General features: G+C 41.5%; 1 protein-coding gene and 1 pseudogene across 1 annotated transcript; one reads left to right on the top strand and one right to left on the bottom strand.

The window, feature by feature from the left end:
• The first annotated feature begins 2 nt into the window (after nucleotides 1-2).
• LOC136494752 (violaxanthin de-epoxidase, chloroplastic-like) lies at nucleotides 3-5,906 on the top strand (annotated as a pseudogene).
• A 1,960-nt stretch (nucleotides 5,907-7,866) lies between these two features.
• Nucleotides 7,867-11,870, bottom strand: LOC136492977 (RPM1-interacting protein 4-like). Its single transcript, XM_066488998.1, has 4 exons — nucleotides 10,911-11,870; nucleotides 9,618-10,118; nucleotides 9,338-9,508; nucleotides 7,867-8,157 (listed from the first exon to the last, which is right to left on the bottom strand). The coding sequence occupies exons 1-4, from the start codon at nucleotides 10,914-10,916 to the stop codon at nucleotides 8,134-8,136; spliced, it is 702 nt and encodes a 233-aa protein (XP_066345095.1). The 5' UTR covers nucleotides 10,917-11,870; the 3' UTR covers nucleotides 7,867-8,133.
• Between the last annotated feature and the right edge of the window lie 2,733 nt (nucleotides 11,871-14,603).

The following is a 14,603-nucleotide window of genomic DNA, read 5'->3' as shown; positions in this document are numbered from 1 at the left end:
GCGAGCACGTGAGAGAGATGAAGGGCTGCGATTCGTCCGGGCAAACCGGACCCATTCAGCTGGATCCGTTTGCGCTTAATGGGGCCCCGGTTTGGTCGGCCCGCGATAAGTAGGAGCAGCCAGGCAGAGCCCTGCTGGCTGCTGCTCCGCGCCACACCTCTCCGCTTCATTCCTATCCGTCCCCCCCCCCCCCCGCGCTCTATCGTCGCGTCCTCCGTCGTCGGGCCGGGGGAGCGTCTCCGCGGCGGCGCAGTGTGCAGATCACCGCAGGTTCGCCTCTTGGTTTCCTCATCCCTTCCCCTCCTCTCCTGGTTCTCCATCCCGCGCGACCTTCTTGTTTCACATTTTTCGTTGTTCCAATTGCGCCTGCATTCAGGGCTACGTAACATCATCAGACTAAAGGTTTCGTGCGTGGTTCATCATGCTTGAAATTGAGAGTTTGGTGACCCGGCATATTTTGGAGCTAGTGATTGCGAGCATGTAAACGCAGTAGAATTCATCTGCCGACACTTCTTGTCAGATGTCTCGTAGCAGATTGGTAGCGCAGTCTTATAAACAAATAAACAAAAAGAGATGAGTCATGGCTGTAATCCACACCCCCAAAATGAGAATGTACCCTATTGTTTATGTAGAGAAAGCCTGAAACATTTTCTGCAGATATTTCTGCTCGAGTTTGTTTGAGTTCTGTACTGAACTTTCCCTCTTGAACTGCAGATTCAGAGACATGATGATGTCGCGACAGTGCACAAACCGCATCTTTCTAAGTGGAGGTTCCAGCTTCCTCCATGGCCTCAAATCTAGAGTTTCATCCAGTAGGAGTCGCGGCACCGTCAGACTCAACTGGTGCTGCGTGAGAGCTAATCTCTGGAGGACCGAGCGCCTTGGTGTCAAGGGGGCTACTCCGTCTGAGGTAATACATGATTGCTCATTAATATGATACCGAGACGATTCACCTCCTGTTATGCCACTAAGAACAGCAGGGTTTTCTCTCCTCCAGCAGATGATTGCTGTACTGCAAGCGTCAGATATTTTCAGTAGCATCAGGAACTGGAGCAAGTTGCAATTGGTCGCCATGACAGGGGTGATGGCATGTGTAGTTCTGGTAGTCCCTTCTGCTGATGCAATCGATGCTCTCAAGACATGCACTTGCCTGCTAAAGGAATGCAGGTGACTCTTCATCATGATGTCAACATAGTTTTGACATTCTTGCCTTTCCACAATCTTAGAATACAGACCCATATAAGGGCTGCTTGGTTCGGAACTAGACTCGCCTGGCTAAGCAAGCCTTGCCTTGCCAACGCGGCCGAGCGTAATTCTCTCATAAAAACTAGTCAAAATCATGCCTGCACAGACCACGAGGTAAGCTCTCTTGGAATCCAAATGCTTGATCGCCTCCGATTTCTGGCTCTACAAGGAAGCACATGATGTCAGAGACGATGATGGCGATGCCAGGGTGGAGCCGGTGCTGCATTTTGCAATGACTTGTGCTGTCCAGGGTTCAAAATTTTCAGCAAAATTTCAATGAAAGTTTCATGGATTTTGGTAATTTCTGGGCGGCTGAAAGAAAAATCTGAAATTTCATATTACAATAATCCATGTGCTTTATAACTCTAGACTCATATTTTTCATATTCTTCTACTCAATAGGTCTGTATTCTAATATTTTGTTTAGATACAAACATTTTAGAAAAATCATGCTTCATGTTTTTTAGATCGAAGGCATTCACCCAGGCTTTATTAGAAAGCTTAACGAAGGCCCAAGATCTGATGCTGAGGATACTAGCTTACAAAGACAAGCGTACCAACATCCAAACCATCGACAGGAAAGATTTAACAAAGCTCAACTAAACAAAGATCTCAGCTACCAACTCTAAACTACAGACACACTAGTTCTCCACCAAACTAATTTGCACCAGCTGAAAGCAAGTTAAACATATCATCCTCCATGGGCCTCAGCTTGGGCTTCAGGAGGGGACACCAAGTCTTCGCCTACATCAGCATCTTGTATTCTTGTCGATAATCACCACTGGTGAAGTCAGCACTTTGTTGTTGAAAACAGCATCATTCCTTGTCTTCCAGACGGTCCACATTGCTTCTGCACATAAGAAAAGCGTCACATGTCTTTTTTTTTTCTCCTCGACAAGCATTCACCACCTCAACAACAAAAAAAAAAAAAAAAAAAAAAAAAACCCTCTGAACAGCTGGTTGCCGATCTTGTCCAACCCAAAACATCTATCAAATAAGACCACAGAAAAACTGCAATGGGCCATTGAAATAAATGTGATCAGTTGTTTCAAGCTTATCACAAACTTTACAATTTTTAGGTCCAGACCATTGCCTCTTCTTAAGATGAACACCAGACTGGATTCTATCGTCAGCAGCCATCCAAAGGAAAATTTTCACTTCGAGGGGATTGTTACATTTCCACACGGTCATCATTTGTATATCCACAATTCCACCTGAAGTCATCAATTTGCTTAGAGATCTTGTTGAATACTTTCTAGAACGCTCAAGTGCCGAACAAGCGGCTGCCAAAATCCCAAGGCAAAGGCGGCGACACTTCAATGGGGTGGTAATCTACACGTTTTGGAATATTTGGAAGGAAAGGAATAGGAGGATTTTTCAGAACAGCTCCGTGGATGCAAGGCAGGTGGCCTCTAGAGCCAAAGAAGACATCGAACTACATGGGAGGGCGTTCAATAACAATTTCAATTAGTGGGTTCGGTGCTCCCATAGCGGAGAAAGTGTTCTGGGTGTGCCCTTAGGCCTTCGGCCATTCTGTACATAAACTCTTATTCCTATCTTAATTGAGAGGCAGAGCTCCTGCCATATTTTTCAAAAAAAAAGAACGCTCAAGTGCCCAGCATACATTGTCAGTGCCCTCAGAAAGCTGTACCTCTGCCGTTCATCCCACTCATCTCTCCGTGTCTCATCTAACTCTCTTCTAAACTGAATTAACCACTGCCCGTTCACTCTTGCCTTTGCTACCTCCAAATCCGGCTCTGAGGTTATTTGAAACAGCCTGTAGAATTTGATTTTTAAAGGACAGTCTCCCAGCCAATTATCATGCCAGAATCTTGTCTGCTGTCCTCCTTACCTCAACAGCTCTACCTCTCTGGTACCACTCTCGAATATCCAACAAAGATCTCCAAAACTATGAACCTTTCCTAGTCTTGATTTGAAAAATACTTTTCTGTCCCAGATATTTTCTCCTCAACAGTGAACAGAAAAGGCTATTATCTCCCCTCTCCAATCCATCAATCCATTTAACCAGCAAACAAACATTCATAGCTCTAACAAACATTGAACAGTATACTGCATGTTTAAGTCTCTAAAAAATTCTGACCAACTTTTCGAATTTTGGTAATTCCAGGGGTGGTCGAAAAAATTCTAAATACCAAACTTGAAAATCCTGGTGCTGTCCAACCTTAGGCTAAGCGCTTGCACCGAAGAGGCAAGGGGCATCTACATCATGGTCGGTGTGTCACGTCATGGCGGAACCAGGGGTGTCGTGTAACAAGGGTCTTCGTGGATGCCTCCCGATCGATATGGATGCGACATGTGTGATACGCAGAGAAAAAGGCATAGAGGTGACTCATGTGAGCATCCCATGGAGTTTGCCATGTCATGCCTCACCGGCAGAGACGAAGAAGTGGCTAGTGTAGTCGAGGCTAAAGTCGAAGTAGAAGCGCGTGAAGAGGACAAGCAGCAAGCAATGGAAACCGATCATCAGATCGAAAAACCAAAAGAAATGCCAATCAACCACCAGCAAGAGGGAAAACCGTGATCAACGAATTAGGAAAAGACTCCAGTATCCAATCAACGCAACTAGCGGCACTGCTCTCAGCAAATATCTTTATTGATGATCTTCAAATGGGCATACTAGGAGGCACCGTGAGGGAGTGTGCCCAGCGCGCCATGGAGGACAAACAAATAGGGTTTGTAGCCTAGTATTAGAACCTAAACCTGTGATACCATATTGAAGACTAGAATTAGTTCAGTTGCCGATTTATTGCTTCATCCTCATTATTGAGTTGTATGGACTGATCAGTTTAACCAAAAAACTTAATAAGGTAATAGAAAAAGGTGGACAATTCACTTATACTTTAACCCCTCACGTGTAGACTTTCATATCGGATCTCCAGTGATATAACAATATACTCTAACACTCATAGATGCTTAATCTTCCATTGTAATGCATCTTCCGTATTGCACTGCACTTTTTAAATTCTGCCAGCATTTTGTCTGTCAGATTTCTCTGCTTCATGAACTGCAGTGACTGCAAAGATGTCTCATTGTTTCATCCAGTGGGTTTTCTTTATTTATATTCAGTATATAGCCAATATAGGTCAATAAGAAGTTAGTAACTACTTGAAACTAAGAGCTCCTCGTTCACAAGCTTGTCATCTTTTGGATGAGAGTAAACTTAGATTGTTTTATACATTTGTTAGCTGTTACTCAATTGATTTTTCCTTTCACAGAATAGAACTGGCCAAATGCATAGCGAACCCGTCCTGTGCAGCAAACGTAGCATGCTTGAACACATGCAATAATCGACCTGATGAAAGTGAATGCCAGGTTAATCCCATAAACCTTGAGCTCACTGAAATCTTCCAGAAAAATAAGCCTTTTATGCTCTGCTTTTATCATCCATCAGATCAAATGTGGAGACCTGTTTGAGAACAGTGTAGTCGATGAATTCAATGATTGTGCTGTTTCACGCAAGAAATGTGTTCCAAGAAAATCTGATGTCGGCGAGTTCCCAGTCCCTGATCCATCTGCCCTGGTTAAGAACTTCAATATGGCAGATTTTAATGGCAAATGGTACATTTCAAGTGGCTTAAACCCAACATTTGACACATTTGATTGCCAGCTTCACGAGTTTCATGTCGAGGGAGACAAATTAATTGCAAACATAACATGGAGAATCCGCACCCCAGACTCTGGTTTCTTTACCAGGTCAACCGTGCAGCGTTTTGTGCAGGACCCCTCACAGCCTGGCATACTCTACAACCATGACAATGAGTTCCTGCACTACCAAGATGACTGGTAAACCCTCTTAGAAATTCTTTTCCACCATTGTCAATGTATCATGCCTCAGGTTTATCAACTTGATATTTGCTGACCTGTAGGTACATTATCTCATCAAAGGTTGAGAACAAGGATGATGACTACATATTGGTATACTACCGTGGCCGAAATGACGCATGGGATGGTTATGGTGGTTCTGTTTTGTACACAAGAAGTAAAACTGTACCTGAAACAATAATACCTGAGCTAGAAAGAGCTGCAAAAAGCATAGGTCGGGACTTCTCGACGTTCATCAGGACTGATAACACCTGTGGTCCTGAGCCGCCTCTTGTGGAGAGAATAGAGAAGACTGTGGAGGAAGGAGAGAAGACCATCGTCAGGGAGGTGAAGGAGATTGAGGGAGAGGTTGAGGAGCTGGAGAAGGAGGAGGCATCATTGTTTCAGAAGCTGGCAGAAGGTCTCATGGAGGTGAAACAGGATTTGATGAACTTCTTGCAGGGGCTGAGCAAGGAGGAGATGGAGCTGTTGGATCAGCTGAACATGGAAGCGACTGAAGTTGAGCAAGTCTTCAGCCGTGCACTGCCATTGAGGAAGCTAAGGTAGCTCCAGCACCAAAGGACTTGGAGAAAACAAGCCATCAAGTACTGAACGAAATAGATTCTATTTGCCACAGCAGTACCTACAGTGACAGATTGTTGAACAGACAGCAAACATTTGGAATTCTCTTCTTCTTTTTCCTTTTCTATGGTCACAACATATTCCCAGGTTAGCCCTATTTGGAAAGCATCAAGAGACAATGTAACTTTTCTTGCCAGACAAAAAAAAGAACAAGTATATACTATGCTACTTTTCCTAATAATACTTGGTACTACACTATACCATCAAGGTGCTAACTAGCATATAGTGGGTTGGTTTCAACATAGCGGATCGTGAATAGCAGGTGTTATTGCGTAAATTCTAATAGCGGTGTTTGATAATCACACACATTACTACATAATAGATTTTCGGAGACAGTCATTTCTTATTTTTTGTCCGCCTCTAATCAATAGTCACTATTAATCACACTTTACGGAGGACGTCGGAATCCGCCTCTAATCAATAGTCACTATTAATCACACTTTACGGAGGACGTCGGAATCGTTCGCCTTTAAAAATTGATTAACGGAGGCGGGCACCTAAAGATGTCCGCCTCTAAAAATCGATTAACGGAGGCAGACGTCTTAAGGTGCTCGCCTCTGTTAATAGTTCTACAAAACCTAAAAAAATGTCCTTCCCAGGAATTGAAAACTTTGGTAGATTGTATTGAGAACTATAACTTTGGTATAGACCATGTCAACATCCGAGGTTGTTTGAGAATTTTAGATTTCAAATTTCAAATCCATGAACTTAAAAACAACATTTTAGGACTCTAAACTATTTCAAATAAAAAACTTTTCAACTAAAAAGTTGTAGATCACGTCAAGTGCTACAAATTTGATATAAAGTTTGTCTTTATCTAAGTTTATATAAAAAAATATTATTAATTCTTTATGGATTCAACTATTTATATCTCTGAAAATTGATTTTTAGAGACGGACGCTTAGGATGCCCTAAGGCAGCCGCCTCTGTGATGGACGCTTACTCGCTTAGGATGCCCTAAGGCATCCGCCTCTGTTACGATGATTTTCCAGAGCTCCTAGATATGCCCACCTCCATTAATCAAAAAGACCGTGTCCTAAAATCGTTTTTGCGGTAGTGACATAAATTTATGTATATATCATAAACAATAATTAAAAATAGACATTTAATTGCACTTGTAGGTACGATGTCTCACATACTTTAAATTAAGAAAACAAACATGGTGTCCACACATAACATATAAAATCATCTCATATCAGAGTTTTTTTAAATAGATTATAAGAGACATAAAACAGTTTATAAAACCATCATTTGTTGTTATTGTAAGAAGTAGCAACCTCATCACTCCCATAATCTCTCGAATCATTTGTGTCCGTTACAAAGAATTGCGGACCACTATAGCTGTCTATTACCTCAAATAGTGACTGTTAAGTTCCATCCTGCTGAGGGCAATCTTTGGTGTAGTGCTGGAGCAAAAAAGCTCCAGGAACTCTTGGTCAGGGCACCGGCCTTGGGGGTATAAGGCAGGCTGTGTTGCCTGGTCGTCGTCGTTTTTTTGTGGCGTGTCTGTTTTAGCTAAGTTGGTATGTGTGTTTGTGTTGTTTTTATACTCGAGTAGGATCTAACCAGACTCATGTTTTTTTATTTCTACCTTAATGAAATGACACGCAGCGCTCCTGCGTAGTTTGAGAAAAAAAATAAGTTCCATCCTACTAAATCTAGTCCACTACGTTATAGTGTAGCGGTAAGAGATCGCTACTGCTATTGTGGACGCTATAGCGGCCGCTACACTGCTATTTAGTTCCATTTATATCATATCTTGTATGAGAATTGTTTGATGTTAAAGTTTCATTTGCTATTTTATCTAAATTTAAGTCATTTCCCTATGTAAAATGGGGAACTCTTATATTTGCATATGTCCTAAACTCCTAATGCAGTAGGGACCTCTACCCCCTGTTTCAGTTGGGAAAAAAAAAGTATAGTTACATATCTCCTAATTTCAAGGATTTTTTTAGAGGCTCTCTGGAAAAGTTTATTATACTAAGAAATGCTCTTCAGGAAGATCCCAACTAGAAAAATGGTAGTAAAAGGACAAATGATTAATTTGTATGGAATTTTCTGTTTATAATCTGATCATAGCTATTGAGAATAACAAGGGAGGTTTTGAATAAAAAAACTGAAAGCACATTGTTGGTGTCTGGCTGATATCCACATTAACTAACTATAGAACTCCAGAGCCCATTCGATAAATCTTTTATTATCGCAAGGAAATTGCTCACTCCATACTTTACAAATCTAAATGGTATCATATATATGTTCCATGTAAGTGAAGAGCTTAAATGGAACAATCCAATTACAGATACATAATCACACCAACAACAACAAACATGACAACTAGCACAGGAAGAGTTACAAGATAGGGATCTCATCACAGAAGCAGTATAGGAAGTTGTCCAGAACTCTTTGAGATCATGTCCTCGTTTTCTCAAAGTATGCAGCAAGAACATTTCTGGAGATAAAAGAGACAAGGATCAGTCGATAAGATATCCCTGTATCACATGTGGAGTTTTAGGGAACTTTAAATAAGGTTATCTGTGTGTTTTAATTTTTCATGTTTATTTATCTGGAAGGGAAATTCACTCATTTGAAGAATCTACAGGTATAACAGTTTGACATTCTATACCAAAACAATGCCACGATTAATGGTTTACTACTATTGACAGAGCAGTAAGGAATATGTCTCAGTGTTTGCGCTGCCATGAATCAAAACAAACAAATGAAGATAATTAACACATCATGCAGCTTATGTATTTATGTTATTATGTAACATATCTTAATACAAATCTATCATATAAGAAATTGACAATGAAGTTGCCAGTTTTTTTCAAAGAAAAAAAGCGAAGTTGCCACTTGCCAGTATATATTACTTGCAGAATACAGATAATGATGTGTGGGTTCCCCCAAAAAAAAAAAAACTGTTCTCAAGGCTACCGACCGACCAGCAGTATGGCATACAAATATTGTCATCGATACTTCAATGAATTTAAGGTCACAAAATTAAATCTTTAAGGAACATATGAATGAAATATATAGAAAACATTTATTGTTTAGTCGTCAGATCAAGGTTCAAGATCACATAGCTTGGACAGATTGGACTGTTAATGCCAGACAATTAGTCATAGTTGATTACAAGACAATTAAATTTTATTGGTAGCTTGTTGGTCACTTGCTGTTCAAAAAGGCAATTTGTTTCTAGTACCCTTCTCGCTGTAGTGTGGCTGTGTGTTAGTGTGAGTTTTGAGTGTATTTTCGGGGGACTTTGTCCTCCTTGTGTACTCTCTTCTTTCTTAATAAAATGATACACAGCTCCCTTGCGTGTTCGAGAAAAAAAATAGATGAGCCGTGGACATCTAATGTTAGTGCACTAATATAGTCAGGCTATGTTCTACTGGAGAACATAGGGAAGATTAAATGCCAGAGAGTTCTAAAAGCAAATAGCATAAATATCTTTAGTTTGTTATATATGATCTATCAGATACAATACGTAATTAAGTTAGCATCAACGTCATGGAGATGATGATACTATTTCTGCATAAGTGCATTTACATATATGGTGTGCAATCATATACCAAATGAATGAAGAATTGAACATATAAACTGAATTTTCAATTTTACTCGTTTTTGCATACCTGTTGCTCCTTATTCTCCTGGCTACGGGTGGTAGATGGTTGCCTAGCAGAAGAGGTAGGTGACAACCTATCGTCCCTTACTCGGTTGAAGATACCAGTGTACTTTTCACCTGATGCTGCATTTGCATCATCCCATTCACCAAAGGGTGGTACAGCCACTTCTTCTTCAGGCTGGATTGACAAATGCAAAGCAAGAGTAATTACTCTAAAGGCATTTCTAGACCATATTCATAGAAATATTATATTATTGAAAAACAGAAAGATAGTAAGGTATTATTACCTCATAGCCACCCGGCTTCATCCTGCTCCTTCCAGGTGTATGCTGGCCATGCCCCTCTGAAGATGGCCTCCTCTCTGGAGTCTGCATTCCAGTCAACCTGTGCTTCGGCTTTGATTGGTTGTTTGGCTGCATTGGTGAAGCAGACCCAACAGCTGTTCTGTAGGGGCTCCTTGGTGCCCCGGCATTACTCCCTTGTTCTCTCTGAGGATTTGCATGTCTTCGTGGTGCAGGCTCACGGTGAGTAGGCCGGTCGGAGTGTCGTTGGTGGTCAGTTTCAGGTCTCGGTCGAGGTGGTGGGTTCCTAGGACCCTGGTCTTGAGGATCGGTTTTGTAGGCCATTGGATGCAAAGGCGACTTGCGAGGATGTTCTGGGTTCCTCCTTGGATCATTTGGTTGTGTAGGAATTCCTGTTTTCTTGTTCTTCTGTGCATCCTCGAACTTTTGTGTGTAAGGGGTGTTTCCTGTGGTTTCCCAATCCCCAAACGCAGGAATTTCAGGGTGCTGTACAGAGCAGATCAATCGGTAGCTTTAGTCAACTTTCGGAGGACTATGATTTATGATATATATAAACATGTAAAAGCATCCATCTGTTGCTAGGATCATTTTTGTGGGAGAAGAATTAGCAAGGACAAAAAGGTTCTCAAGCATCCCAAACTATGCTGAATACTCTACAGCAAGATTCACATTAACATTTCTGAAAAAACTAGGACTGAAACCCCCTAAATATTTGGGATGACTATGATACATGCTGACATGCAAAAGAAGAGTATAATCCATATATCAATCTGGGTCAGGTGCACTCAGATCTAGAATTGTGACATTTGCAGTTCACTGGTTTCAACAAGGATTTATCTGGTAAAGCATCTGCCATATATCAACCTTAGAAAAAAAATTACTCACAGCATAAAAAGGGCTACCATACACAGCACACCAATCACCACAAGAACAAACTAAGGTGGGTTTATAATTACCAAACCAGCTAAGCACACTGCTCATTCATCAGTAGTTATAGGTCCCATATGTCTCCCTGTGTCTTCCAGACAGGATGTCTAAAATTAACTACAGCGAAAACACGTCCAGATGTAAAATGTCAAAAATTTCTCCAGCCTGAGCAAGACAAGGCAGAACCAAAATATCATTCTACACTAGTTCTTTTCTAACCAGTCAATTAGCCATCACATGACAGACCAATTCCAGATTTCTTACAGTTGAATCAAAATGTAATACACTGTACCAAGACATCAAGAGGTCAAAGACATGATAAGTACACAAAATCGGAAACGATTTACTCACCGCCATGGGCCAATTCAGATCTGCAAGGCGGAATTGAGCTTCTCCCGTGCAAAGAAAATTCTGAACTACCACCCTTTTTTACACAAATTCTTGGAGGAACAGAACACAGTCCTCCAAAGGAAAGCACAGAAGTGTCAGTTTTTCCTCAGAGTAGTACTGCCTGTACTATTCTTTCCTCGAAGAGTTAGCATAGTACTCCTTTCATCTCAACCAACTCGCCAGGAACTAACAGAATCAAGATCAAATCCTCCCAAGAAAGGAATATCACAGGAACCCCCAAGTTTATAGCCTTTTTGCAGCAAGGATAAAGTTAAGATACCCCCAACCACCCAAATCCATAAAAACGAGGAGGGAGGATTGAAGGAAGCTCTGCCCTGCCACCGAAATTCACCAAATCCTCTCAGGAAAACGAGAAGTAAGAGCTGCAGATGACTAATTTGACCCTCAATTATTCACAGAAGCACCAAAATCACCAGGATTGATGGTGTCTTCTGCTGGCTACACTTTCCAACTATTCAACCTGAACAAGCATCCAACCCAATTAAATAAAGATCAAATTGTCTCGTCGACAACACAGAGCAGAAGGAGCCACCAAGGAGAAGTCAAAGTTGGATTCTTTGACGCTATATAGGACTGCAATTCGACTACCCAAGAAAATGGATCGAAGGTGACATCCTTCGCACGAATCTCTCAAGAGAAAACACAAAAAACACTCTAGAAGAAACTCAATTTTCTCAAGGAAAACGCTCAAATCCCCCGCGGCGGAAGGACCCGAGTCACCGAAATCGAACTCAAAGGTGGATCCTCTCCTCTGACCTTGCGGCTTCAGAAGTAGTACACGCGCACGAGAGTGAGGAAGTGGGAAGGAACAACCGAACAAGGAATTCAGAGAGGGAGGAGAGGAAGAAAAAGAGAAGGAAGCGAGGAAGAAGACAAAGACGTTGACGAGGCAGTGAGCGCCGTTTTGCTTGTCAGTTCGAAAGCCTTCAAAGCTCCTTTTTTTTCGTTTTTGGATAAAATTTGGTACGGATATGCTAAAGTACGGAGAGTTTCTTCGTGCCTGTTTTTGCCCGTTCCGTGTTTTTTTCAGTCCTTTTTTTCACTTTTTGGGTTTCAGTTTTTTCCTTCCACGTAACATTTGTAAACACTTGCTCTTGCTAGTTTAGCTAGGCGTAGTAAAATGTCAGAGGCTTGGTGGGAGAAAACACCGCCGGGTGTTGAAGTCCGGATGAATGCTGATTGTATAAACTTTATGTCTAGTTAATAAAGCTCTTCTCTACTCACAAAAAAAAAGTTGGGCCAATAGATGAGCCCGTGTCCGCCACTCTTTCAGACCACTTCTTGTGCCAATAGCCCTCCACTCCATCCTAAATTAAAAAAAAAAACTCGACCGGTGAGGGAAAAAACGTTCTCACGGCATTGTCATAGAAAGGGACCGTATGACCCCGGTCGAGAAAACCCCTGAATCCTGGCATATGCCCCGAAGGGCCGAGTGAACCGGGACAGATCATCAGACCGGACGCAGCCAGAAGACGCACCGTAGCCGACGCAGTCACCAGGCTCGCGTGCACAGCGAGGGGATTTTTTTGGGTGCGAGACCGGAAATTCACTTCCCGGGGAAATCGAACTCTGACCGGCAGCCTCCAACCGAGCAAGGCTCGCCACCCGAGCTAGGCTCGGTCCGCACTCCATCCTAAATTATAAAGGCATATTTGGATCAGAGCTTGATTATTATAATTTAGATTATGCATAGGGATTATTATAATTAGGATTATGAATAATCATAATCAAAGTATTTGAATCAATAATGGATTATGGTGATTGATTATCATTGATTAAAGTGAGAAAATCATATCTTATTATTTATATATAGTGGACTCGGTAGGTTTCCTCAGCTATTGGGAAAGTCTGATTGTCTGCAAAGAACCCCTAGCCAGTGAGGACAGCAAGGACAAACAGCCAGTTCACCTGGCAAGAATTCCCAGAAACCGCAGCCACCAAATAAACAAACCGCACACTTGCTGGTCTCCTCCAAACTCCGGCTGGATCAAGATCAACATTGACGGAGCTTTTGTAGGCCAGTTGGGTGAGGCGGGAGTAGGAGTTGTGTTGCATGAAATAGTGATAGGCACGTAGCCTTCTCGGCGTGTAAGTACTACGTACGGAAGGTGTGGTAGTGCACCCGAAGCAGAAGCTTTGGCCTGCAGCGAAGGATTACGGTGGGCTGTCCAGCGGCAACTGCCTCGGATCATCATCGAAACGGCCTGTGCGTCTGTGCATGGATAGTTGAGGCCATGAGAAGCGCGCAGGAGGACAGGTCGGAGATTGGCTTCGTTATAGAGGAGGCAAAGGGGCTCACTCGTTTGTTGAATGAGTGGCGCATTTCCCGTGTAAAGAGAGAAGGAAACAACGTTGGAAATGCTCTTGCTAGTTTAGCTAGGCATAGTAAAATGTCAAAGGCTTGGTTGGAGAAAACACCGCCGGGTGTTGAAGCCTGATCAATGTTGATTGTATAAACTTCATGCCTAGTTAATAAAGCTCTCTCTTTACTCACAAAAAAAAAGTTAGGCCAATAAGTTACTCATTTAGGGCAACATGAGCCCGTGTCCGCTACTCTTCCGACCACTTCTTGTGCCAACAGCCCTCCACTCCATCCTAAATTATAAAGGCATGTTTGGATGACAGCTGGGTTATTATAATTTGGATTATGCATAGGGATTATTATAATTAGGATTATGAATTACAATAATCAGAGTATTTGGATCAATGGATTATGGTTGATCCTAGTGAGAAATTCATATCTTATTATTTATAGTTTGGCAGGTTAGACAATCAGTTAGGGACAAGTTGGACTTTCAAAACACATAATCTCTTATAACCTGGTCTCGCCTGTCTTATGGTATTATGGTAATCAAGAGTTTTGATTATAATAATCCATCATATAATTAATTATGTTTAAATCAAAATTTGACTATATAATCTGATTATTATAATCGGCGGAGTATATCCAAACAAGTCCTAAAATGTTTTGGCGATTTTCTAGATACATAGCTTTGGTTACGCACTTAGATATACACTATGTTAAGATGCATAATAAAAGCAATGCATTTAGAAAAGTCAAAATGTCTCATAATTTGCAATGGAAAAGTAGTTTAGTAATTAGGAAAGGTAAGCGTGACGAGGATTACATGATGATCTGCCTAGGACTGTCATTTTATATTGCAAAGACATTAGATGTGGTCAGACAGAAGAATTATTGCAAGAGATATAGAAAATCTCAAACGTCTCACGAGCTGTTGGAAAGCTTAGCGTGTACAGTACCTTTCCCAGTAGCCGGCATCAATCAATGGGATACAAGTCAAAACCACGCATGTTCAGCATGGAAACTACCGGAAATTATTGGCCATCAGTAGTTGACCTTGATAGAGCTCATTCTTGCAAGGATCAGACACAATGTATTCCTGTGTACATTGTATGGGCGTGTGTTAAATTAGGCTGCTAAGGCCTCCGATTTTTTTTTCTTATTTGCTATGTTTTCATATAAAAAATGAACTGTTTTTTTTCTTATTTCTTGTGTTTTCCATATAAAAATGAACAGATTTTTAAGAAGTTCCGTAAAATTTCTACGCCTAACTAGCGCGAGACCCAAGTTTCATGCATAAAAAAAGTTGCCCAAATAAACTAGAAATATTG

This window comes from Miscanthus floridulus, chromosome 11, assembly GCF_019320115.1.
Source record: "Miscanthus floridulus cultivar M001 chromosome 11, ASM1932011v1, whole genome shotgun sequence".
In the NCBI taxonomy this organism is placed as follows: Eukaryota; Viridiplantae; Streptophyta; class Magnoliopsida; order Poales; family Poaceae; genus Miscanthus; species Miscanthus floridulus.
Note: the sequence above shows the minus strand (reverse complement) of the source record. Positions and strands in the feature narration are given on the sequence as shown.

Bases quoted from the DNA above. Each gene is read 5' to 3' on its own strand.
- LOC136492977 (XM_066488998.1), bottom strand. The intron at 9,509-9,617 runs GTAATAATACCT...TTGTCAATCCAG, and splicing joins TGAAGCCGGGTGGCTATGAG to CCTGAAGAAGAAGTGGCTGT. The intron at 8,158-9,337 runs GTATGCAAAAAC...TTTTATCTCCAG, and splicing joins AGGAGAATAAGGAGCAACAG to AAATGTTCTTGCTGCATACT.